Raw genomic sequence first — 26,578 nt, 5'->3', positions numbered from 1 at the left:
AATAAAATACACCACATCTTTAACTTCTGATATACAAATAATATAACAAGCATTTTTCAGGAAATCGGCAGTGACATATTGTGTGTGGGCTGGAAGGAGAGCTTCCTAACCTCTTCTGTTTCCTGAACTCCTGACATTAAAACAAGGCGTCTTGTGTCATGAAACTACTTTTTCAATCATTTTCTGCTGGAGTATGAGGAGGGTAAAATACATGGATAAACTAGTTACTAAACTACTGTTATTTTCAGCTACTTAATATGTACTATTATTCATTACTGCCAAAAAATATCTTCCCACCAGTCTGTTTGTGAAATAAAATTGCTCAGTGCATTCATATCTAAAAACCACTACCACATTGTAATTTAGCATTTGAACTCAACATGTTGCTCAGACCTAAATAAACCAAATACAAATTAGTCTAAATGATGAATATTTATTTTATGCCAAAAATCTTTAGAATATTCATTTATTCATTTTCCTTTTAACTCAGTATCTATTGCAGAAGCTGCCACAGTGGAATGGGCCGGCCCATGGCATAGGCAGTATAGGCAAATGCTAAGAGCGCAGTACATCCAGGAGGGCGCCAGAAATGGGGGAGGAAAAAAAAAGTGTAACTTCCACTATACTTAAAACTAGTTGGTATTATGACTTCAGAAAAGAATAGGCCCACATTAAATTAACATAGCCTACTAAGTAGTAGTAGTAGTAGTAGTAGTAGTAGTAGTAGTAGTAGTATAATATAACCTACTCGCCTAAGATGCCCCCCCCCCCCTTCCGAATAATTAGACTTTACCTGTTGGCAGAGAATTAGGTTTATTAAGTCTTACCTCCCTGACTCATCATCCCTCCTTTTTGCTTCATACAAAAAATCTATCAGGAGCTATGCTAAGTCAAAATAAGATCACCATCATATTATTCAAACTAAGTTTTGTCGACTTTCAAACCTCACTGCGTGCCGACACCTCCGTATAAAAGACTGTTACGCCGGCAATTTTTTCGCTGTGCATGTTCACTACCAGGACTTACACCGGGAGCAGAGCAGCACGTCAGCGTCAAGCAGGAGCGGCGCGTGAGGAGCGCGGGTATGTTTTTTTTTCTTCTGCACACATGCTCAGTTTGCTTTTTGATTAAACTACATTGCTTTCATCAGCGTTGGTTCGATTGCACATAGAGAATAACGTCTTTATTCTGGAATTACCACTCTTAATAAATACACTTGCATATAATGTAAATCGTATCTCAAAGCAGTTACTGGGGCACAAGCGATTTTTACTGGGGCACGTGCCCCTGGTAACTACCCCCATCATTCCTTCCTCAGGCAAATGTGTAAATATTAGATCTATTCAGCAGCATTAGAGAAGGTGTTATAACGTTAATTGCATTGGCATGGTTATCTGATGTTTTCCCAGCTTGTAGTAGTCAATCAAAATGCTCTTGATTTTATCCATAGTAGTAAGACTAGCTGTTTGTTGTGTTACAGTTCATAGTGTCTAAAGTGCATTTATCAAAAACTTTACATCAGTGTTAAAGTGCACGTTATTAATGTTAGAGCATAGCTTAGCATTCCCACATGGTATATTATACTGCAGTTTACTCATTTTTTGCAATTGATTAGCATTTCACTGTAATGACAATACATTTTAAATTGTTACTTAAATGAATTACTAATATAATTTGTATATCAGAAAAGGTACATAGTGTATTTTACAGTAGTCTACATCATGCATGCATCTTTAGGTTTTTCATATATATTATTTTATGTTTATCATTAGACTGGTGTCACATACTCCTCTCTTCTGTCTTCAGATGTGCTGCTGAGGTTTCTCAGTCCCACCGTTGCAAATTGCTCTAAGTATTTTGAATGTGCAATTGCTTAAAAGTATGTCCAAGACAAAGCTATTTAGTTTCTTATGAGTATATTTACACTAGCAGTGGAATTTACTGCGATGCGATAGGGCGCCACCTGAAATCTTGCCTAGGGTGCCAAATTGGTTAGGGCCGGGCCTGTGCACCGCCAAATATTCCAGCATATGTTTTACGCAGCGGATGCCCTTCCAGCCACAACCTAGTATTGAGAAACATCCATACACACTCATTCAAACACACACACATGCACATACACTACGGACAATTTAGTTAAATTTACCTTTAGCGCATGTCTTTGGGGAAAACGGAGCACCCGGAGGAAACCAACGGCAACACAGGGAGAACATAAAAACTCCATACAAAAATGCCAACTGACCCAGTCGGGACTCAAACCAACAGTGCTAACCACTGAATCACTGTGCTGCCCCATTAGGATATTAAGAAAGATAATTTCCCATTCACATCCTTTATACGTCTATAAAAGGTTCCTTTTTTATTAGCAATAGGAACGGAATGGACTTTAGACACCTTTAAAGATGACTTCCTCAATATTTACATTATTTTAAAGCCTCTGATTCCAGATATTCCAGAAGCTAATATTGCTGGTTCTATGCCCTCAAATCATATGTCATTAAAAAGCTAATAATTCAGATTACAGATGATCTATAAATCTCAATTTCCAAAAATGTTGACACTTACAGCTGGTTTTGTGATCGAGGGGCACAAATAATGAATAATGAATGATGATAAACTGATATAAAAGAATGAATGCAAATTTGTAATCAAAATGTACAGAGATTAAAACACTTAAAACAAACTAATAATTAAAAACAGAATCAATTATCATAAAGTATCTCTAAATGCTTTAACCCTGTAAAGCCCACTGTTGCAGAAATACAACATAACATTAAAAAAAAAAAATACAAGCAAATGTTTTCTTTTTTCCCTCAAAACCACATTTACATGATGAATGGGTCCTAGTGTGTTTCCTCATGATGCAATTGGATAGGAAACGTGTTTATAGGTCTGGTCATCCTGCCATGAACTTACTCTACCTTCAATTTTCTCATTGAGCTGATCTCCTATTTTGCACGTCTGGATTTGTCAAGATTTAAGTAAATAAAAATCCTTATTTTTTTATTTGTTGATTATAATGTCTTGAACAAATACATATTTAGTTATTTTAGAAAACATGAATCAATTTTAATTTAGAGCTTATTATGCCTATGTTGTAATTCTACAACGTAGGGTCAGAGTGGTAGCATGTTGCATTGTTCAGGGACAGGTGCGAATAGTCTTGAATGTGAACCTGTTAGTGCTCTGGAGAGATGCATGTGTACCTTTTAGTATGGTAAGCAGAGACCATAATAGGTCATGCAGACAGTATTGTTTGAATGAAGTGAAATTTTGATTAGCATTTACATTAAAATGGCATTGAAATTGTCTGAAAATGTAAATCTGCTACAATATGTTACAATATGTGCTACATATGTTATTCACATATTTAATTACATTTTTCTAAACTTTTTCAGTTTCAGAAAATCCATCAGTGCAGAAAAGTCAACTATTCAGATAACTCATCATTTTCATAGAAAGATATCAGTGCAGACAAGTAGAAAAGTGGATTATTACACAGAAGCCATATCCCCAAGTTAAGGTTTAATCCCAAACTAGTCTTAATGTAGTTGCGTTCAATAAACTGAATCAAGGAATAAAGTAAACATTTACTTTTCTCCACATTTCTACAACAATCTTCTAACAAACCCCCTGCAGTTCCAGCATAAACCCTTAGGGAATCGCACACCCTCGGGAAACCCTCTGCTTCTGCCTCTCTCTCTCTCTCTATACTGTATATATATATATATATATATATATATATATATATATATATATATATATTATATATATATATATATATATATATATATATATACATCCAGGCAGTCAGTGGGTTCTTAAAGCACAAAACCCCAGAGAGCAGTGCACGTCGGCCAGTTTATCAAGGATGTATCGTGGGATCGTGTCGCACTATAGTTGTTAAACATGATATTTAATTCATCTTGTCTCTATCTAACGACTCATCAGACTTTTGAATCTATCAGGTAACGTGTCACAGCATCAGTACACTGTTTCAATCTTTCGCTTTCACGCTTGTACTTAGTAATCTCATTGAAAACCTCAGTACTGTTGGTTGTGCACTTTTTTTTACCAACCAGTTTATCGTCGCCATTATAACGACACAGATCACTCTGCCTATTAATGCCAGGGTCCCGCAGAAACAAAATTGATTGACAGGTGGTAATTTGTGTGTAACTTATCTTTATTTATTTATGATTTGGTTATGGGTAAAACAAAGACCATGCGAGTCAGGTAGTTGAAATGGTAGGCTACAAATAAATAACTCACCGCAGCAGACAATGCCATCATCAATCGTGAATGTTTTACAGTAGATATCGTACAATGTCAAATTGGTCAATATCGCCCAACCCTAGTTAGTAATGAACATGTATATACAAGTATTTAGATACAAGTATTTATGTGTATAAAGCATCTGTTTTGTGCGAAGTGCTTCTTGTATGATATGTGAATGACCCGTACAGCTTTACTTTGACATTTCCTCAAGCGAGAATGATGACGACTGAAACGTTCTGTACACTTTTGGCAGTAGAAACGCATGCCTGATAAAGGTGACCCTTACCGACCCATATCATACCACTCAGTGGAAACGGCATAATACAAACCAACAAACCAAGCCCCTGCAGTTTCAGCATAAACCTCTAGGGATTCGCAAACCCAGGGGAAACCCTCTGCCTCTATTTGTATATATATATATATATATATATATATATATATATATATATATATATATATATATATATATATATATATATATATATATATATATATATATATATATATATATATGTGTGTGTGTGTGTGTGTGCTTTTTCACTATTTCTCTTGGTGGAAGTGGATCATTCTGGAGAAAGCATGAGTATACAGCGGTGCTTTCTAAGAGTTCTCGGCTCCTGAGGGAAATCCAGCCACAAAACTCAAAACAGCAGCATAAAAGCCATGGGGTGGACAGGGAAAAACAGCCTGAGTTGGGTGTGGAGTGAATCTGGGAGATCTGAATTGCAAGTGATGGACCAGTACATGCCTCTGGTTAAGATAGTGTTTTGACAGCTCTGCTTTTTAAAAGGCCATTTCAATTCTTCACATTTGCACACACTTTTTTACTTTTAGTTTTTTGTGGACCGAATCATCCAAAGCTGAGATAAAAATGTATGACAGGTTGAGCAGTGTAAGTATTCACCACTCCTCAGAGAACAGACAGAAACGTTCTCATGGGTTTCCACAAGCTAGAAGATCAAGAGCTGTTCAGAGACACATTTGGTTGCTAAGGTGTTCAGATGGGGTTTGACCATGATGTTATGTGGTTGCTAAGGTGTTCTAATGGGGTTAGACAATGGTGCTGTGTGGTTGCTAAGGTGTTCTGATGAGGTTTGACCATTGAGCAATGCGGTTGTTGAAGTGCTCCAATGGGGTTTGACCATGGTGCAATGTGGTGCAATGTGCTGCAATGTGGTTGTTAAGGTGTTTTCATGTGGTTTGATCTTGGTGCAGTGTGGTTGCTACGTTGTTCTGATGGGGTTTGAGCATGATGCAATATGGTTATGAAGATGTTTTGATGGGGTTTGACCATGGTGCAATGTGGTTGCTAAGGTTTTATGATGGGTTTTGACCATGGTGCAATGGTGTTGCAAAGGTGTTGTGATGGGGTTTGACCATGGTGCTCCACGCTTGCTTCGATGTTTTGATGGGATTTGACCATGGATGCAATGTGGTTGCTAAGGTGTTCTGATAGGGTTTGACCAAGGTGCAATGGGGTTGCTAATGTGTTCCAATGTGTTTTGACCATGTTGCTATGTGGTTGACCATGTTGCTATGTGGTTACTAAGATGTTCTAATGGAGTTTGACCATCATGCAATATGGTTGTAAGAAGGTTCTGATGGGGTTTGACCATGGTGCCATTCTACTGCCTCTGTGCTCAAATTGGGTTTGACCATGTTGTTTTGAGTTTGCTAAGGTTTTCTGATGGAGCTTGACCATGTTGCTATGTAGCTGCTAACGTGTTCTGACAGGGTTTGACCATGGTGCAATGCAGTTGCTAAGGTTTTCTGATGGGGTTTGACCAAGGTGCAACGGTGTTGCAAATGTGTTCTGATGGGGTTTGACCAGGTTGCTATGTAGCTTACTAAGATGTTCTGACAGGGTTTGACCATGGTGCAATGTGGTTGCTAAGGTTTTCTGATGGGGTTTAACCATGGTGCAATGAAGTTGCTAAGGTGTTCTGATGGGGTTTGACCATGGTGCAATGGTGTTGCTAAGGTGTTTTGATGGGGTTTGATCATGGTGCTCAGCGCTTGCTACAGTGTTTTGATGGGGTTTGACCATGGTGCAATGTGGTTGCTAAGGTGTTCTGATGGGGTTTGACCAAAGTGCAATGTGGTTGCTAAGGTGTTCTGATGGGGTTTGACCATGGTGCAATGTGGTTGCTAAGGTGTTCCGATGGAGTTTGACCATAGTGCAATATGGTAGTTAAGGTGTTCTGATGGGGTTTGACCATGGTGTAATTCTACTGCCTCTATGCTCTTATAGTGTTTGACCATGTTGCTTTGTGGTTGCTAAGGTGTTCTGATGGGGTTTGACTATATATAGACTAATATATAGTGATTTGTTTTCAATACTGCAAAACAAGTTCACAAAAGACTACAGCATGTATGCCTAATTCTTCAGATCAAGTACAGTAAATATAACAATAATGTACAGCTTTACAATCTCCCTCAGTTTTAAAGAATAAACATCACCCCACAAATATACAGTAACTAAATTCATTCAGCTAATGAATAATAAAAACACTGACGGCCTATCCAAATGCAATAGCTTGATCATCATAATCCTCAGACATGTAATCAATAGATTAATAAAACAGCATTTTAAATAAATAAAAAAATCAACAAAGTCTTACCAAGTTCTGACATCTCAGGCACAGACGTGACGAAGGGTCCGTCGGGAAATTTGGGTGCATTGTCATTAATATCCTGAACTTTTATAATGAACTCTGACTCAGGCTCCAGAGGTTTGTTGGTGTTGATGTCGATGGCCTGCGCGTGAAGAACATAATGTGATTTCTTTTCACGGTCCAGACTTTTGGTGGCGTGGATGTCTCCCGTTACCTCGTTGATGATAAATATACTCCCTGCTCCTTCACCGCTGAGGATGTACCTGACCGAACCGTCGCCTTTGTCTGAATTAGAATGCAGCTGAAACAAAGAGACAAAGAAATGATATTCAATAATCAGGGCTCATTAAGCAGGTAATCCTCCAACAAACCCTTAAGCTACAAACCTGTTATGTTGCTCATAGTTTCAAACAAACCAGAACAAACTGCAAAAAACCCACAAGTCAAATCATTGCTTTGCAAGAAAATGTGTTTGTTTGTGCAATGATGGAATGTTACATTTCTGAAGATGATAGTTATTATTAAAAATATATATAAATATTATTATTTTAGCACTAATGATAATAATAGCTATAAAATAAATAAATAAATAAATAAATAAATAAATAAATAGACAAATAAATTTGGTTGTGATGATGATGATGATTATAATATTTATTATGCAATTATGACTATATAAAAATAACCATGAATAAACATTCGTAATAATAATAATAATAATAATAATAATAATAATAATAATAATAATAATAATAATAATAAAATTATTATTATTATTATTATTATTATTATTATTATTATTATTATTATTATTATTATTATTATTATTATTATTATTATGCAAATTTGACTATTAAAAAACGTAATTTGATTTTCATTATTATTATTTTTGCTATTATTATTATTATTATTATTATTATGCAATTTTGGCTATTAAAAACGTATATAAATATTTATTATTATTGTTGTTGTTGTTATTATTATTATTATTACTGTTACTATTACTATTATTATTATTATTATTATTATTATTATTATTATTATTATTATGCAATTTCGGCTATTAAAATGTAAATAAATATTTATTGTTGTTGTTGTTGTTATTATTATTATTATTATTATTATTATGAATAATATTATTATGCTATTTTGGCTATTAAAATGTAAATAAATATTTATTGTTGTTGTTGTTGTTGTTGTTATTATTATTATTACTATTATTATGAATAATATTATTATGCTATTTTGGCTATTAAAAATGTAAATAAAAATTCGTATTATTATTGTTGTTATTATTATTATTTTTACTATTGTTATTATAATAATAATAATAATAATAATTATTATTATTATTGTGCAATTTTGGCTATTAAAAACATAAAAAATATTTATTATTGTTGTTGTTGTTGTTGTTGTTATTATTATTATTATTATTATTATTATTATTAGTAGTAGTAGTAGTAGTTTGCAATTTTGGCTATTAAAAACGTAAATAGATATTTAATTTTGTTGTTATTATTTTTATTGTTGTTATTAATTTTGGCAATTAAAATGTAAACAAAACTTATTATTATTATTATTATTATTATTATTATTAGCGATATTATGCAATTTAAAAACTCATCAGAATAAGGCAGTTTAAAATGCTCACTTCAAAGACGTTATGTCATGTATTACCCTTATAAATGAATACTTTGTTAAGAGTTTCTCCTTGTGTTTTTCTTTATAATATTGGCATAACATTCAAGAGATTCGTGGCACCTGAAATATGCTTGACTGTCCTAAAAAAATAAACCCACGATGCCAAATCTCTAAATGCTCCCACAAAACAGCCTTCAGCTTTCCTCATGCACAAATAACAATGTCTTTCTTCTTCTGTTGATTTGAGGCTGAAATGTGACCTGGATTATTGAAAGTGTTCGCAAAACTCACCCACCTAAATGCCAACTGCACTTTGTTGAAAAAAAAAGTCTTTGCACTTACAGTCACCTCTCTCTGGGAACTGAACAAGTTATCAGATGTGAAAACTAAGCCGCCACAATGAATGACTGGCTGCATGCCCTCCAGATGCACCTTGCAATAATTAAAAAACACACTAAACGACAATCCTGTCATTCTCAGAGCATGATGACAAATGACAGGGGTGTTAAGCGCTTCTGGAAGGCGTAATGCGAGCCCATGGGACACCTGTGTGCTGACGTCTGAGCTCTGAACGCAAGCAGTCATCTGCTCATTGCATGGTGTCTCAAGGCTCATTGGTTTTGTGATAAGGCAAAACATTGACAGAACACTCAAAGTGCTGAAAGCCCCTGGTTCTCCCGAGTCTTTTATTGTCACTATCCAATAAGTGTCAGATTGTGATCCACTCAAGCTCAGTTTAATGACTCTAGTGAAACAAATTCACACACTCTGAGCTGTACAAGCATCTAGAGCTGACAAGAATTCACAATCAAGTCTATTTATGAGATTCAAACGCATGTTCTGTCTTATTTGGTGGTGGATGAAGTACACAAATCAAGTGAAGGAAATACTCTACATCAGGGGTTCCCAAACTTTTTAGCCCGCGACCCCCAAAATAACAATTCCAACGGCTTGCAACCACCACTATCCTTGTAGGTGGTTACACCTGTAAACATACAAACATTGCACACAACATGCACTAATAGGAACTATATAAATATGAGCAAATTGACTATATTAAAAAGTGCAGCAGTCTAACACCCATATCATTTTTTAATAGTCTTTATTAATTTGTTTAGGAAACTTTGATTTGGAGATCATCATCCATGTTCAGTTGTGGCCTTTTTTTAAATGTACGTGAGTGCGTGAAGGTGTCAAAGTTTAACATTGTGCCATAAAATCAATCTGCTGCATCTCACACTATTGCTGTGTCATTAATATAACAAACAACCCAGGGGTTGCAATCCAATGGACAAAAAAAAATTGAAAGGCTGACGGCCTTTTATTTCCATGTAGTTTTTTATGTACTATTAAATACTATTTTATTTTCTGTAGGTTATGGATTAAATATGGTCATTTTATTCATTCATTTTCTTTTCGGCTTAGTCCCTTTATTAATCCGGGGTCACCACAGCGGAATGAACCGCCAACTTATCCAGCACATGTTTTACGCAGCGGATGCCCTTCCAGCCGCAACCCATCTCTAGGAAACATCCATACAAACTCACTCACACTCATACACTACGGACAATTTAGCCTTCCCAATTCACCTGTGCCGCATGTCTCTGGACTGTGGGGGAAACCGGAGCACCCGGAGGAAACCCACGCAAACGCAGGGAGAATGTGCGTGCTCCACACAAAAAACGCCAACTGACCCAACTGAGGCTCGAACCAGCGACCTTCTTGCTGTGAGGCGACAGCACTACATACTGCGCCACGGTAATTTTCATAGTTCAATAATACATATTTTACTCATATTTTGTCAATTAACATTTTTAAACCATTTATTTATGGTTGTCAGTTGCATTATGGGAGCCTGATCTCTGCTCTGTCGACTTTTGATGTTGAAAATTCAACTCTTCAGTTAAACATTTACTGCCATTTTTAGTTGTATTAAACAATCTAACGTATAAGAAATAATATATAGAGACATACAGTTGAAGTCAGAATTATTAGCCCCCCTTTGAATTTATTTTTCTATTTTAAATATTTCCCAATTGATGTTTAACAGAGCAAGGAAATTTTCACTGTATGTCTGATGTCTTCTGGAGAAAGTCGTATCTGTTTTATTTAGGCTAGAATATTAGCCTCTTTAAGCTATATATTTTTTCCGATAGTCTACAGAACAAACCATCGTTATACAATAACTTGCCTAATTACCCTAACTTGTCTAGTTAACTAAATTAACCTAGTTAAGCCATTAAATGTCACTTTAAGCTGTATAGAAGTATCTTGAAAAATATCTAGTCAGATATTATTTACTGTCATCATGGCAAATAAAAAATAAGTCAGTTATTAGAAAGGAGTTATTAAAACTATTATGTTTAGAAATGTGTTGAAAAAAATCTTCTCTCTTTTAAACATGGGGGGAAAATAAACGGGGACTAATTATTTAGGGATACTCATCACGAGGCCCTTAGACTATGCAGAGTCACTGATTCGATCCAAGACCAGTGACGAGATGATCCCAAGGTTTCCATATCCTGGACCAGGCCGTATCCTGAGCAGCTGCTGTGGTGGTGGTCATGGAGGAGTGAAGAGCATGAGACTGATTCCTGTGAAGCTCCAGGGACAGACGAGTCTCCGCTGTGGTCCAGCTTCCAGCCTCCGGCGCCTTGACTGCAGCTCTGCACAAGAGGTTTAGCCAGTGGAGAAATGGTCGTGCCCAACTGAGCCTGGTTTCTCTTGAGGTTTTTTAATTCTTCACTTTTGACAATTGGTGAATTTTTTTTCTCGCAGCTGTTGCCACTGGCTTGCATGGTTCGGGATCAGTAAAGCTGCACATCGATGGATTTGCTCTTCAGTGTTTGGACTCTCAGTAGTGAATATTAAACCACACTGAACTGAGCTAAACTGAACTTAAACACTGAAAACTGAACTGACACTATTTCAATTCACTATGATAATAAAGGGGAATTGAACTGATATGAAAAATTTAAGGCTGTTCCAAACCTTTATGAGTTTGTTGTTGTTTTTTTCTGCTGAAAACAAGATATTTTGAAGAATGTTGGAAACTACTAGTAGTTAACATCCATGGAAGGATTAAAAAGATGAAAAATTCAATGGATGAAAAAGATAAAAATCAAACTGGTTTGGGACAAATGCAGTGTGTGAGTAACAAGTGGCCATTTTTCAGTGAACTATCTCTTTAAATCGAAGCTAAGCTGGCCTAATAATCATATAACACTGAAACTATGAAACAAAACATTTATAAAGCCATTTAGCGTAAGATAGCAGACATCAGTTATGAACTTACAAATCAAAGAAAATATATTACAAGGACCTTAACCCTGTCTGTGGAAATCAGCAGAGGAAAACAGCACAAAAGACATCATAGACTTGTCTTCAATCAGACCATCACATAAAGGGCTGAAACTCATTCCCGGATTATTTGACTGTTTGAGGCCAAGAAATGTGCAAAGCGTGGCCAATGATACAAACAGCGCTGCTGAAATTAATTGGTAATTAAAGGGAAGCAGGGTCTGATTGTGTAGCCGGGTCACGGTGTGACTGAACTGTCCGTGTGTGTCAGTAAACAGAGCACTCAGGCGAGCAGTCAGTAATTAGCTGAACGGTCAGAGCTCACACAAAGCCCAACACACTCTCCAATCACAAGACAAGTTAATGAGACTTCATGCTAGAAGACCATAAACAAAATCAGTTGCAGCCACAGAGAATCTGCACCAATTATTTTACATTATCTTCTAGAAAAAAAGAAGAGAATTTTTTTTTTCTGGGTGCACCTCAATCAGGGAGGGAGTTTCGATTAAACAGAATAAGCTATTTAATGCTGCTGTAGTAAATAATTGAGGATACATAATTTACACAAGGTTTGGCCAGTTATTGTTTATTTATATTTCGTTAAAAACTCACACATGCTAGCATGCACACATGCACAACACACAAACACACATATAACTGCATACTAATACATTTACTTATATGAGTAAATTTATTTTTGACATCTCAAGCTGATTTGATATTAAAAATCAATCTTTATGAAGTCTTCCTATAAATATAATAATGTTTATACAATCTGCATTTTTACATTTCCAAAATTCTTGTGATTTATGAGCCTTTTTCCTCATGGGGACCAAGAGAAAAAAAATTATATATATATATACACAAAAATGTCACCGCAACGTAAAATTCTACTGGTATTATTATACTTGTGGGGACAATTGAAATACAACATACACACGCATGCATGAACACACACACACACACACACAATTGCATTCTAAGTATTACATTTATATAAAATGTAATGTAAGTAAATGTAAGTAATACATTAATATAACATTTATATATTCATATTTTGCTATTTCAAGCTGATTTGATATTAATATCCTATCTATCTTTATGGAGTCTTTCTATAGATATAATAATGTTTATACTGCACAAATTGTATATTCTATCTACTTACCCCTAAATTCAACTCTCACAGGAGACACTCTGCATTTTTACGCTTCCAAAATTCTTTTAATTTATAAGCCTTTTTCTTCATGGGGACCAAGAAAATAAATAAAAAATATATACAAAAATGTCCCCGCAACGTAAAAGTCTACTGGTATTACTATACTTGTGGGGACATTTGGAATACAAAATATACACGCAAGCATGAACACAAACACACACAATTGCATTCTAAGTAATACATTTATATAAAATTGCATATATATTTAAATTTTTAAATTTTAAGCTGATGTGATATTAATAATCTATCCTTATGGAGTCTTCCTATAGATATAATGTTTATACTGCACAAACTGTATATTCTATCCCTGTACTCCTAAACCCAACTCTCATAGGAAACAATCTGCATTTTTACATTTCCAAAATACCTGTGATTCATGAGCCTTTTTCATCATGGGGACCAAGAAAATAAACAAATAAAAAAATAAAAAAATTCCCCTCAAAGGTAAAAGTTTACCGGCATTACTACTACTACCACCACTACTTGTGGGGACATTTGGAATTTAAGCTACACACAAAATCACACAAATAACTGCATACTAATCAATATATTTATATAAAATGGCATATATTCATAAGAAATAAAAAAAAAAAACGTTATCATCAACGCTTAACATTTGGTGGAAATCAGATTTTCATTCATTCATTCATGTTCTTTTTGGCTTTGTCCCTTTATTCATCAGGGGTTGCCACAGTGGAATGAACCGCCAACTATTCCAGCATATGTTTTAGGCAGCAGATGCCCTTCCAGCTGCAACCCATTGCTGGGAAACATCCATACACACTCATTCACACACATACACATAGACAAATAAAGCATAATAAACAACAAATATATACTCCGATAAAAACGGAGTATAAATGTACACGCATATATGCATATATCCACACAACAACACAACACAATAGTCCTCACATATGCATCCACACACACCATACATGCATACACCTACACAATATACATAAAATGCATACATTTCACAAATGATTGTTTTCATACGAAATTTTAAAAAGATGCGTCTTAACACACTTTTTAAAAACATGAATGCTGGGGGATTCTTTCACTTCATTTGAGAGACAATTCCAAATTTTTGGAGCATAGTGACTAAAAGAAGTGCCACCAGATCGCATCAGGAGTGAAATTGTAAAAGTCCAGTGCTAGAAGAGCATAGCAAACGGTTTGGATTATATTTTGATAAGCAGTCGGAAATGTAAGAAATGTGTCATGTTGTGTAGTGCCTTATAAAATAATAAATGAATCTTAAAATCTATCATTTGGTGCACTGGTAACCAGTGTAATTCTATTAATGCAGGTGTGACATGTTCTCGTTTCTTCAATTTCATTAAAACTCTGGTTGCTGCAATTTGTATCAGTTGCAACTTCCTTATAGAACCCTTAGGTAAACCAGTATAAATAGCATTGCAATAATCAAGCCGAGAGAAAACCAAAGCATGAATTAATTATAGCTAGTGCAGGACTAGCTGTGGTCAATCATAAGCACTCTCGAAATGAGTTTATAAATAAGCTTCACTAAAAACAACACAGATGCACATGTTTATACAGAATGAATTTTTTATTTGGCATAATTTAAATTTGCTGCTGTTGCAAAAATGGCATTGTGATAACACACACACACACACACACACACACACACACACAATGACGAATCAACCAGAATTCATGCCAAAATCCCAAACACAATCAGAACACTGAAGCCATCCCTATTCCTCTTACACTCCGGCTCCCCTGCTTCCAAATGTGGTCCCGGCTCCACAAGGGGACATAAATTTCACTTAACCTGCAGTCAGGCTTCTAATTTGGCCACTGACTTAACCGGGCACAGGCTAATACATCACCGGTGTCTCTGCAGCGGCTCAGTCAAGCCCTCACTAATGGCAGGAAATAAAAGTGGCACTGGGTCAATAGAGCCAAGACCGGCCCGATGAAACACAGGCCCATCACTTCTGCACCCACAACACACTGCAATGCGTTAACCCGATCAATTAAACTCAAGTGGCACATTTAAAAACTCAATCCGATCTGTATATCAAATATATTTCAAGGCAACAACACAAATGAAGTAAATATATTAAACCGCAAAGCAGGTGTGACACCGAGAACATTCAGAGAGGAAAGGACTACTCTGCTTTAACCAGATCCTTTAGAAAAGAAGAGAAGAGAAGAGATGAGGAGAGGAGAGAAATAAACAAACATTCTTCAGTGAAAACTAACAACTTGAGGCCCAATCCCAATTCTACCCCTTAGCCTTTCCTCTTACCCCTACCCCTCATTTTGCGCATTCACGTGAAGGGGTAGGGATGTTCCAATTCTCTTTAGCTTGATCGTAGGGCTAAGGGGAAGAGCTAGATACTCCTTCAAACTGACATTTTTCAGGACCACACTCGAAACCAAGGGGGAAGGAAAACTTCCCAGAATACACCAGCCACAAGGGCAGGATAGCTGCACCCGGAAGTAAGGAGATGCACAAATTTGTATTTTTTTGTCATCATTAAGAATTTTTACAACAAACAAACATATGTTTTAATATATTCATAATCGCGTTCATGTTTTAATGTCATGCTTTAAAAAAAACACTAAATTTCACGATCTATAATCCATAATAATAACTCCTGTATAGCAGTCCCTCAACATTCTGACACTCTAATACCTTGTCAGAAAAGTCTAGTGGCTGAGAATGAGCTTTTTACAGGATCTGCTATAATGTTAATGTTGTTTTCGTGTGTTTACATTGATGAATATGGCCACTGTGTAAATGCACAGTATAGTTACGATCTTATTGCCACATTATATTGTTATAAAAACATGATACCGTTGCCTTCAGTGATTTCCTGTAGATAAATACGAAAAAAAGAACGTAACTGGAATAACTACAGCAGTCGCTACCGTCTGATCTCATATGGAGCAAGAGATCGCGATAACATATGATGATGTGTGCTGGTGTGGTAGCGGTGTCCCATTTCTTAGTGGTAAATTTTGAAGCCCTTTCCCTTCACACTCTGTTTCAAGAGCCAAGGGGAAGAGGTACAAAAATTGAATTGGGATTGGGCCTAAATCTTGTCTTTAAGTTTTACTTGTTGTGAAAAAAAAACATTCAGTTGCTTTTAGTTATTTGCTTTTAAAAAATCTATTATATCGAAGAATGCGTAGCTGTCCAAAAGAGCATGACAAAAATGCTTTAAAATTTTCCTTTAAATTCTTAAAGGTGCCAAAATGCTATCCGTTAGCATAATATCTTTGATTCTGGCGTCCAAAGTCACGAACGCACACCTTAAAGATGACAGTAGACCCACTAGATCATGTCATTCGGCAGTTAGAAAACTTCATAGTACTTTATAATACTACAATTCTGAACAAAGAACTGTATTATATCTACCACGTTTTCACTTGTGTAGTTAGCAAGCAAACCTTGTTATAATGTGCAATATTTCATGCATGCAAGGATCGCTGGTCTCAATCTCTCACATGCTTTGTCCTAAAGCCACTACTGTATGCTTAGTGCTTGGCTGGCGGCGTGCAGGAATTACACTTATTACTGAGCCATACTTACATGCTATTTCAGACTGAATATTCAGAGTAGCATGGTAAACAATAGGGAGCGCGTCACAGGTTGTCATTGTTCAAAACTGAACTAATGTGAATATAAAAGCAACTTGACCTCAGTAAAGCAGGCTAGGCAGAATAGCGCTATTTACTGAGGTTTTGTTGTTAGACTATTATCAATGCTGTAAAAGGACCTTATGAAACTGGAAATAGTCACATCAATCTTTCGCCGGAAGATTTGAGTGACTGAACAACACTTCTGTGCATTTAACCCATTCGTAAAACCACACAATCTTCATTAGATTTGCGTGACTAAAAGAGTTTTAAAACACATTACCTGTCTAAAAGAAATACTTCAGCCATGGTGTCATCCTTCCTCCAGTGTGCAAAACTAAATCCAATATTGGTTGAGGATTTTAAAAAGTTATGATTCAGCATTTGTTTTTACCGCTGTCACTCTCTCATTTGCACGTGAAAGTGGGTGAACGGGTGTGCAGATGTTCAAATCTAAATTTGTTGACAGACAGTTACTTATCAGAATTATGGGAATTATCGGCCTGACAATATTTAATTGGATAAACATTTTTTTATTAAAATTATTCAGAAAAAAATTATTAAAAACAAACATGCAACAAAGCGTACTGCAAATGAACTCATTTTTAAATTGTCAGAGATAATTTTGTCATCAAGTTAGACAAAATAAAGATAAATGTTTTGTTTGGTGTGTGATGCTCAAAATCATAAAATATTGCTTTACAAAGATTAAAAAAATTAAGATTCTTGAAAATTCTGAAATTATACTTCTTTATTTTTTTCATTTTGGTTGCCAGTAAGAGTGTAAATTTACAAGCATTTTGTAAATAAAATAATAACAATTGTGCTGTATTGTTACATTACAATTGTAATTATTGATTTACAATGTACTTGTTAATCAACAATAATCCAATTAATCAACAACAAGTCTTACTGGCAACCATATTTGGCCTTAAGTTACTGTAAATACTAATTATTAATTTACAGTGGGCTTGAAAATTTACAGTATTATTGGCAACCAAAATTGCCAGCAAGTTACTGTAAATTTTACAGTATATTCTTTCAGTACCTTTATATACTACTACAACTAATAAACCTTATTCAGTATATAGTTAATGAAAATGAGTAATACAATATACTGAAATTGGATCTTTATTTTGGTAATTTCCCAAAGGGAGGCAGTACGGTGGCTAGCACTGTCACCTCACAGCAAGAAGGTTGCTGATTTGAGTCCTGGCTGGGCCAGTTGGCATTTCTGTGTGGAGTCTGCATGATCCCCCATGTTCATGTTGGTTTCCTCCGGGTGCTCCGGTTTCCCCCACAGTCTAAGGACATGTGCTATAGGTGGGTAAACAAAATAAGTATGAGTGTTTGTGTGAACGAGTGTGTATGGGTGTTTCCTAATACTGGGCTGCATCTGAAAAGGCATCCGCTGTGTAAAACATATGTTGTAATAGTTGGCGGTTCATTCTGCTGTGGTGACCTCTGAAATAGAGACTAAGCTGAAAGAAAATAAATCAATGAACGAATTTCTCAAATAAGGGGGAGGGGGTCTATGGATTTTTAACACTTCAGAATCAATAAATTTCATGCTTAATTTAAGAGATATTCTCAGAAAGGTAAAACAATAACACAGTAATGGAATTTTAACTTAAAACACACACACACACGCGCGCATGCATGCATACACAGATGCAAGGAAATAATTCATGTAAAAATAAATTGGTCTCAAGGATGCTTACAAACTTTTCCCAGAGAACAATCTAAAAAAGTCAACAAAAAGAATTGCCATGTGATGCCTAAAATCATGGAAATAATTTTGATTCCTATTCACGTTGTACTGGCTTTTCAGTCGCTCGCTTATCAAAAACCTCATTATTTCTGGATTTTATCATCTGCCCTCAGAATATCCTCCACAACACGACACCTTGAATAAAAAAGTCTTGCACTTGTAGAGCAACATCCATTAACAGAAGTGACTGTTCGCTCTGAATAACGTCCACGGTAACCCTGTAACCCTGGAAACCCGGCAAATTAACTTCTTACACTTCTTCTCATCCGACAGACGGAAGCAACCGATCTGTCCAAAACCTGAGCACTTTTTTGTCCATGTGTGAGAAATAATTACAAAACTTCTACAGAAAGAAAGAACATTTTTGCAGGATCTTCCTACAAGTTATCACAGACTAACTTTAAAGTGGACATAATACGTCTCTTTGCAAAAGATGTTAAACAACTCCCCAGTGTCCCCAGAATGTGTCTGTAAAGTTCCAGCTTAAAAATATTTCACATATGTATATTGCAGCTTATTACACAGCTGTCTGGAATACTCGATTCTGATTGGTCAGTTCCAACATTCTAAGGCCCAATGCCAATTCTATTTTTGTACCCCTCGCCCTTCCTCTTGGCCCTTGAAACAGAGTTGGGAAAGAGAAGGGCTTCACATTTTACAGCTAAGAAATGAGACAGCACTACAGCACCTGAACACGTCATCATATGATATCACGATCTCTTGCTTCATATGAGATCGGCAAATCGCGACTGCTGTAGTTATGCCAGTTGCATTATTTTTTGGGTATTTATCTTCCAGAAATCACTGAAAGCAACGATATTGTTATCATAACTATGTAATTTGGCAATAGGATCGTAAAATGTACTATGAATTTTCACAGTGGCCATTTTCATCAATGTAAACACACGAAAACAACATTAACATTATAGCAGACACTGTGAAAAGCTCATTCCAAGCCACTAGACTTTTCTGACAGAGTATTCCAGTGTCATCGAGTGTCAGAATGTTGTAGGACTGCTGTACAGGAGTTATTATTAGGGATTATAGATAGTGAATTTTAGTTGTTTTTTTAGCGTTTTTTTTTAAAGCATGACATTAAAACATGAACGCGATTATGAATATATTAAATCATATGTTTGTTTGTTGTAAAAATTCGTAATGATGACAAAAAAATATTAATTTGTGAATCTCCTTACTTCTGGGTGCAGCTATCCTGCCGTTGTGGCTGGTGTATTCTGGGAAATTTTCCTTCCCCCTTGGTTTCGAGTGTGTTCCTAAAAACTAAAAAATCTCAGTTCGAAGGAGTGTATAGCTCTTGCCCTTAGCGCTACGCCTTCACGCTTAAGAGAATTGGGACACCCCTACCCCTTCACATGAATGCACAAAACGAGGGGTAGGGGTAAGGGGAAGGGCAAAGGGTAGAATTGGGATTGGGCCTAAGTAGGGATGTTCAGATACCCTTTTCCCTTTCCAATATCGAATACCTGAGCTCCGTGCATCGGCTGATACCGAGAACTGAACCAATACCTGAGTGTGTGTTTATGTAGAAACAGTTGTGTATAGCACTAGCCCTGTATAAATTGGCAAAATTCATTTACGGTGTGCTTCAGACTTATCCACAGAGATAGGAAGTAATGAAGTACAAATACTTTTTTTTTTTTTTGTTACTTTCGTTTTATGTGTTTGGTGTCGCGATATACAGTTGAAGTCGGAATTATTAGCCCCCCTGAATTATTATCCCCCCTCTTTATCCCCCCAATATCTGCTTAATTGAGAGATGATTTTTTCAACACATTTCTGAACATAATAGTTTAAATAACTCATTTCTAATAACTGATTTATTTTATCTTTGCCATGATGACAGTAAATTATATTTGACTAGACAGTTTTCAAGAAACTTCTATACAGCTTAAAGTGACATTTAAAGGCTTAACTAGGTTAATTAGGTTAACTAGGCAGGTCAGGGTAATTTGGCAAGTTATTTTATATCGATGGTTTGTTCTGTAGACTATCGGAACAAAAATAGCTTAAAGGGGCTAATCATTTTGACCTTAAAATGGTGTTTAAAAAATTAAAAACTGCTTTTATTCTAGCCGAAATAAAACAAATAAAACTTTCTCCAGAAAAAAAAATGTCCAAATGTCTAAAACATTATGTCTGATAATATTTGAGACATTATCAGTATGTCTAAAATATTTTCAGACATACTGTGAAAATTTCCTTGCTCTGTTAAACATGATTTGGGAAATATTTAAAAAAGAAAATTCAAAGGGGGGGCTAATAATTCTGACTTCAACTGTATATTATTTTTTGTCATTGCACATATTGAACGCATTTTTGATTCAGTAAATCAATTATTTTCATTGCGTGGCTTTTTTAACCCATGTTGTTGATAACGCACGTATGCAGGTTAGTTTGTAAAGCTTACAACAAGAAAGGCAGGGACCTTATTGTCCTAAATAAATAATAAAAAATCAATGCATGATCATATTTTATTTTGGTAAAATAAGCGTAATCTAGAGGCCTTTGCCTTTCATATAAGCCACTTCTGATACCAAATGATGAACTAGTCAAGTTAATATTTTTTGGTCTTAAAACTTGGATAGCCAAAAATGAAAATGACCTCATCAACTATAACAACTTTACCTCAATTACCTTCATGAGTTTCTTTCTTCTGTTAAACATAAGAATATATTTAGAGTAATAATGTTTGCTGCTATCCATTGACATCCATAGTAGCAAAAAATGCTATGCAGGTCAATGGTTTCCAGCAACCAGTACTCTTCAAATATAAGAATACGATATATGTATAACAATAGAAGATGTAAGAATGTAAGAATATGTATAACAAAAGAACTAATCTCAAATGGGGTTTGAGCAAATAGAGGATGAGTAAATGACTTTTGGATGAACTATCCCTTTAAATAAATGCATTAAAAAAAACAATTTTGAAAACGTATTACCCAATCTAAGCATTTAATTATGATTCCCTTAATGGGTCTATTACTCATGTAGTGTTTGGGATCAAAATCAGCCAGAATTGCTGTAATATTTGGAGGCAAAATGAATGAAGACGGGACTCATTAAGTGTGAGTCATTATGGATGAAGAGAGGGAAAGAAAAAAAAAAGCCTCGGTGACAGGACAGAGAGTCTTTGAGATGCGGAGGGAGACACAGGATGAAGAAGGGAGTGTGAGGAGGAGAGAAGGAGAACGAGGTCAAAGAGTAACATAAACTCATCAATCATCACCACAGCTTTATATTCACAATTAGTAAGGTGGACTTGTCTCTGATTAAACTTATCCTTCTTCTTTTTTTCTTTTTGTCTGAAGAGCTTTTAATCAGTGTGTGTGTGCGTGTGCGTGTGTGTGTTCAGTGCCTTTGTTAGTGGTTCAATAATCGCTTAATTTTCTCTAGCCTGCACTTTTCTAATCAGGTTCATTTGGTCAGCACTGCACCACAAGAAAAATAAAACATATTTAGTGCAGCTGCTGACCAGAAAATTAATATTTCTCATAAGTTGTTATTTTATAGCTCAGGAGACTAAATGTTTTCATATTTCATTTGGCTAAGTACACACTTGGTCTAAATGTTTCTGATTTGATGATTTGTTGTGGGGTTTATTCAAGCTTTTCTGAAATGTAGAGTCTCACACAAAAGTCGTTTGCAGTACACACACACACACATATATACGCGTTTACTGATACAATGCAGCCGTGGTGATTATGGTGGTTCAGAATTACATGGTGATTTTACTCTATTACAAACATGCTCTGTTTTAAAAATGTTTTAAACTTATTAAATTAATTATTGAGGTGCAGTTGATCACAGAGAGTTGAAACATGTTTTAACCCCAGTTTCTTTGCATTGTTATTATGGAGACATGGCACCCATCAATTCGGTAGGTGGGGAAAACAGTCTCGTTGCATTGAGTCTCAAAATCACTTGCATTTGGGTCCTATTTTAATGTCATGACATATAAAAAAGGGATTTGTTGTGTTTCTATGACTCCAATATGATAGTGGACACACTATACCTGCACACAGTTCTGTCCAAACAGCTTACAAAATTAGAATAAATGAATTAATAAATAAACATTTCCATTAGGGAGAAAAAAAATGGAGTACTAAATGAATGAATGGGGTGACACAGTGGCACAGTAGGTAGTGCTGTCGCTTCACAGCAATTTACAGGCTAAATTGTCCGTAGTGTATGAGTGACTGTGTATAGATGTTCCCCAGTGATGGGTTGCGGCTGGAAGGGCATCCGCTGCGTAAAACATGTGCTGGATAACTTGGCAGTTCATTCAGCTGTGGCAACCCCGGATTAATAAAGGGACTAAGCCGAAAAGAAAATGATTGAATGAATGAATCAATCAACCAACCAACCAATCGATCAATCGATGCACCGACCTACCAACCAATCACAAATAAAACAAAACAAATTTTGTAAAAAAAAAAAAATCCATCCATCCAGTTGGGAGGAAAAATATCTTTCAATTGTCCCCCCCCTCACACACACACAAATCAGATTGACTAAGAGAGAAATCAAAAGTATGTTTAAACTATTTTCAGAAACAATTGTTCGTATAGTATTAAATATTGATAAACCTAAATAGTGAAAATGAAGGGCTTTAAAAAACGTACAGTAAACATGATTTGTAACATCAAAAAGGGAATTTGTTGCATTTAAAGTTCTCTCTCCAACAGTGATGAAAATATACTTGCGTGGCAGGCATTTGCATTTTAGCTAAAGCAGCACATAGGAAGACCGAAGTTCAGCCTTGAACACATTCGCTTCCTCATCCTGAGCTACTCAAAGTTGAAACGCTTCCTTGATTCTGCCAGGGGACCATCCATATATAACCATATGAATAAAACATTCAAACACCTTTTGTATCAGAGTATGTCAAGACCTGTAATGTTGACGGAGCAGAACAGACACGTTTGAGGCTAGAGGGTTTTTTTGGACGTATTATGTTGAAATATGCTCAATCCATTTATATAAACCCAGCAAAAGACCTTCAGAGGAAGAAACAGCGAAGAGGAAGTCAGTCATCAGTGGAGAAATACCAATATTTACCATTCTTCTCTAGCTAAATGCTTGAGTTACACCATTTTCTTTTCAATATGCTCGTGTAAGCCAATTTGGGCTATTAATTTATTATTAAGGACTAAGTGTGATATTAAATATTTATGTAAGAGATAGTGTGAAACACTTATGTTTTAAAACATGGAATATTCTCTGGAGACAAAAGGCATTAGTTTTATTCTTTTCATAACTTAAATTAGCCATTTTCATACAATTTATTTGTAACTGTGATAAAGAATTTCCCAGTTAAAGCTACAGAAAAGCCACTGGGAATGGTTTTCTACCATTGGTATGAATCTGAATGTTGACTGTAACCAATATAGGCTTCAAGTAAAATACTACAATGAGAATAAATTTCTTCACATGTTTTCACATGCCAGCTATATGCTTGAGTTACACCATTTTTTTCCAATATGCACTTTCATGTAAGCTAATTTGAGCTATTAATTTAATATTAAGGACTAAGTGTGATATTAAATATTAATACAAGAGATCTTGTGAACACATGTTTTAAAACACGGAGAATACCCTAGAGGCATGCGTTTTATTTCTTCGTGACTAAAATTGGCCGTTTTTATACATTTCTATTTTGTCCTGTAACTGTGCTAAAGACTTTCCCAGTTAAATCTACAGAAAAAGCCACTGGGAATGGTTTTCTAAATTTAAGATGATTCTGAATGGCGACTGTAACCAATATAGGTTTCAAGTAAAACAGTACAATGAGAATTAATTGCTTCAATCAAATGTGGTAACCATCTCAATTGATAGTTTTCACATGACGTCAACACATTGGTGAGCAAAAAATAATAATAATAAGGTAATTGTTATTATCACCAGCTATATGCTTGAACTACACCATTTTTTTCAATATGCACTTTCATGGTTCTATTTTTTATATGCACTTTCATGTAAGCCAATTTGGGCTATTATTGTTTTTCTTAGGGCTAAGTGTGATATTAAATATTAATATAAGAGATAGTGTGAAACCCTTTTTTTAAAAAACTGAAAATTCCCATAAAGACAAGGCACTGGTTTCATCTCTTCATAACTAAAATTAGCCATTTGTATACATTTTTATTTTGTCCTGTAAGTGTGATAAAGAATTTCCCAGTTAAATCTACAGAAAAACCACTGGGAAAGGTTTTCTAAATTTAAGATGATTCTGAATGTCGACTGTAACCAATAAAGGTTTCAAGTAAAATAGTACAATGAGAATTAATTGCTTCAATCAAATGTGGTAACCATCTCAATTGATATTTTTCGCATGATGTCAACACATTTGTGGGCAAAAAAAAAATAATAATAAGGTAATTGTTATTATCACCAGCTATATGCTTGAGCTACACCATTTTTTTCAATATGCACTTTCATGTAAGCCAATTTGGGCTTTTAATTTATTATTAAGGACTAAGTGTGATAATAAATATTAATGTAAGAGATGGTGTGAAGCACTTTTTTTTTAAAACAGAAAATTCCCTCGAGACAAAATACAAGGCATGAGTTTAATTTTTTCATAACTGAAATTAGCCATTTTTATATAATGTACTGTAAGTGTGCTAAAGACTTTCCCAGTTAAATCTACAGAAAAGCCAATGGGAATAGTTTTCTAAAGTTAATATGATTCTGAGTGCTGTCTGTAACCAATATAGGTTTCACGTGAAATAGTACAATGACAATTAATTGCTTCAAACAAATGTGGTAACCATCTCAAATGATAGTTTTCACATGACATCAACCCAAACACAGTCTCCCTCTGAGTTACACCATTTTCTATTTTTTATATGCACTTTCATGTAAGCCAATTAGGGCTATTCATTTATTCTTTGAGGGCTAAGTGTGATATTAAATATTAATATAAGAGATTGTGTAAAACCCTTTTTTTAAAACACTGAAATTTCCCATAAAGACAAGGCACTGGTTTCATGTCTTCATAACTAAAATGAGCCATTTGTATGCATATTTATTTTGTCCTGTAACTGTGCTAAAGTCTCATTCATTCATTCATTTTCTTTTCGGCTTGGCCCTTTTATTAATCCAGGGTCGCCACAGCGGTATGAGCCGCCAACTCATCCAGCACGTTTTACGCAGCGGATGCCCTTCCAGCCGCAACCCATTCCTGGGAAACATCCACACACACTCATTCACACACATACACTTTGGACAATTTAGCCTACCCAATTCACTTGTACCGCATGTCTTTTGGACTGTGGGGGAAACGGCAGCACCTGGAGGAAACCAACGCGAACGCAGGAAGAACATGCAAACTCCACACAGAAACGACAACTGACCCAGCCAAGGCTCAAACCAGCGACATTCTTGCTGTGAGGCGACAGGACTAATGAGCCACTGCGTCGCCCGTGCTAAAGTCTTTCTCAGTTAAATCTACAGAAAAGCCACTGGGAATGTTTTTCTAATTTAATATAATTTTGAATGTTGACTGTAACCAATATAGGTTTCAACTAAAACAGTACAATGAGAGTAAATAGCATCAATCAAATGTGGTAACAATTTCAATTGATAGTTTTCACATGACGTCAACCCATTGGTGTGCAAAAAAACACATTCTCCCGCTGACCACCAAGTCACAGGGTGAGTGATTTCTTTTTTCAGCCAAAAAAACAAGGTAATTGATACTATCACCAGCTATATGCTTGAGTTACACCATTTGTTTCTTTTTCAATATCCACTTTCATGTAAGCCAATTTGGGCTATTAATGTATTATTAAAGACTAAGTGTGATATTAAATATTGATATAAGAGATAAAACACGGAAAAATTCCCATTCAGACAAGGCACTAGTTTAATTTCTTCAAAACTAACTAAAATTTGCCATTTTTATACAATGTGCTGTAGTTGTGCAACAATCTTTCCCAGTTAAATCTACAGAAAAGCCACTGGGAAATGTTTTTTCTAAATGTGGTATTAATCTAAATGTTGACTGCAACCAATAAGTGTTTCATATATGAAAGTAAAACAGTAAAATGAGGGTAAATTGCCTCAATGAAATGTGGTAGCCATCTCAATGGATAGTTTTTCATTTATTTATTTTTT

General features: G+C 35.4%; 1 protein-coding gene across 1 annotated transcript in view; it reads right to left on the bottom strand.

Annotated features, from left to right (window-relative positions):
- Nucleotides 1–26,578, bottom strand: part of LOC130238114 (cadherin-18) — a 212,553-nt gene that overhangs the window by 114,135 nt on the left and 71,840 nt on the right. Inside the window, 1 exon segment of the mRNA XM_056469021.1 lies at nt 6,900–7,194. Within this exon segment, the coding sequence (XP_056324996.1) occupies nt 6,900–7,194 (295 nt within the window).

Source organism: Danio aesculapii, chromosome 12 (genome assembly GCF_903798145.1).
Source record: "Danio aesculapii chromosome 12, fDanAes4.1, whole genome shotgun sequence".
NCBI classification, from domain to species: domain Eukaryota; kingdom Metazoa; phylum Chordata; class Actinopteri; order Cypriniformes; family Danionidae; genus Danio; species Danio aesculapii.
The sequence above is the reverse complement of the archived record's forward strand: the minus strand, read 5'-3'. Positions and strand labels throughout refer to the sequence as shown.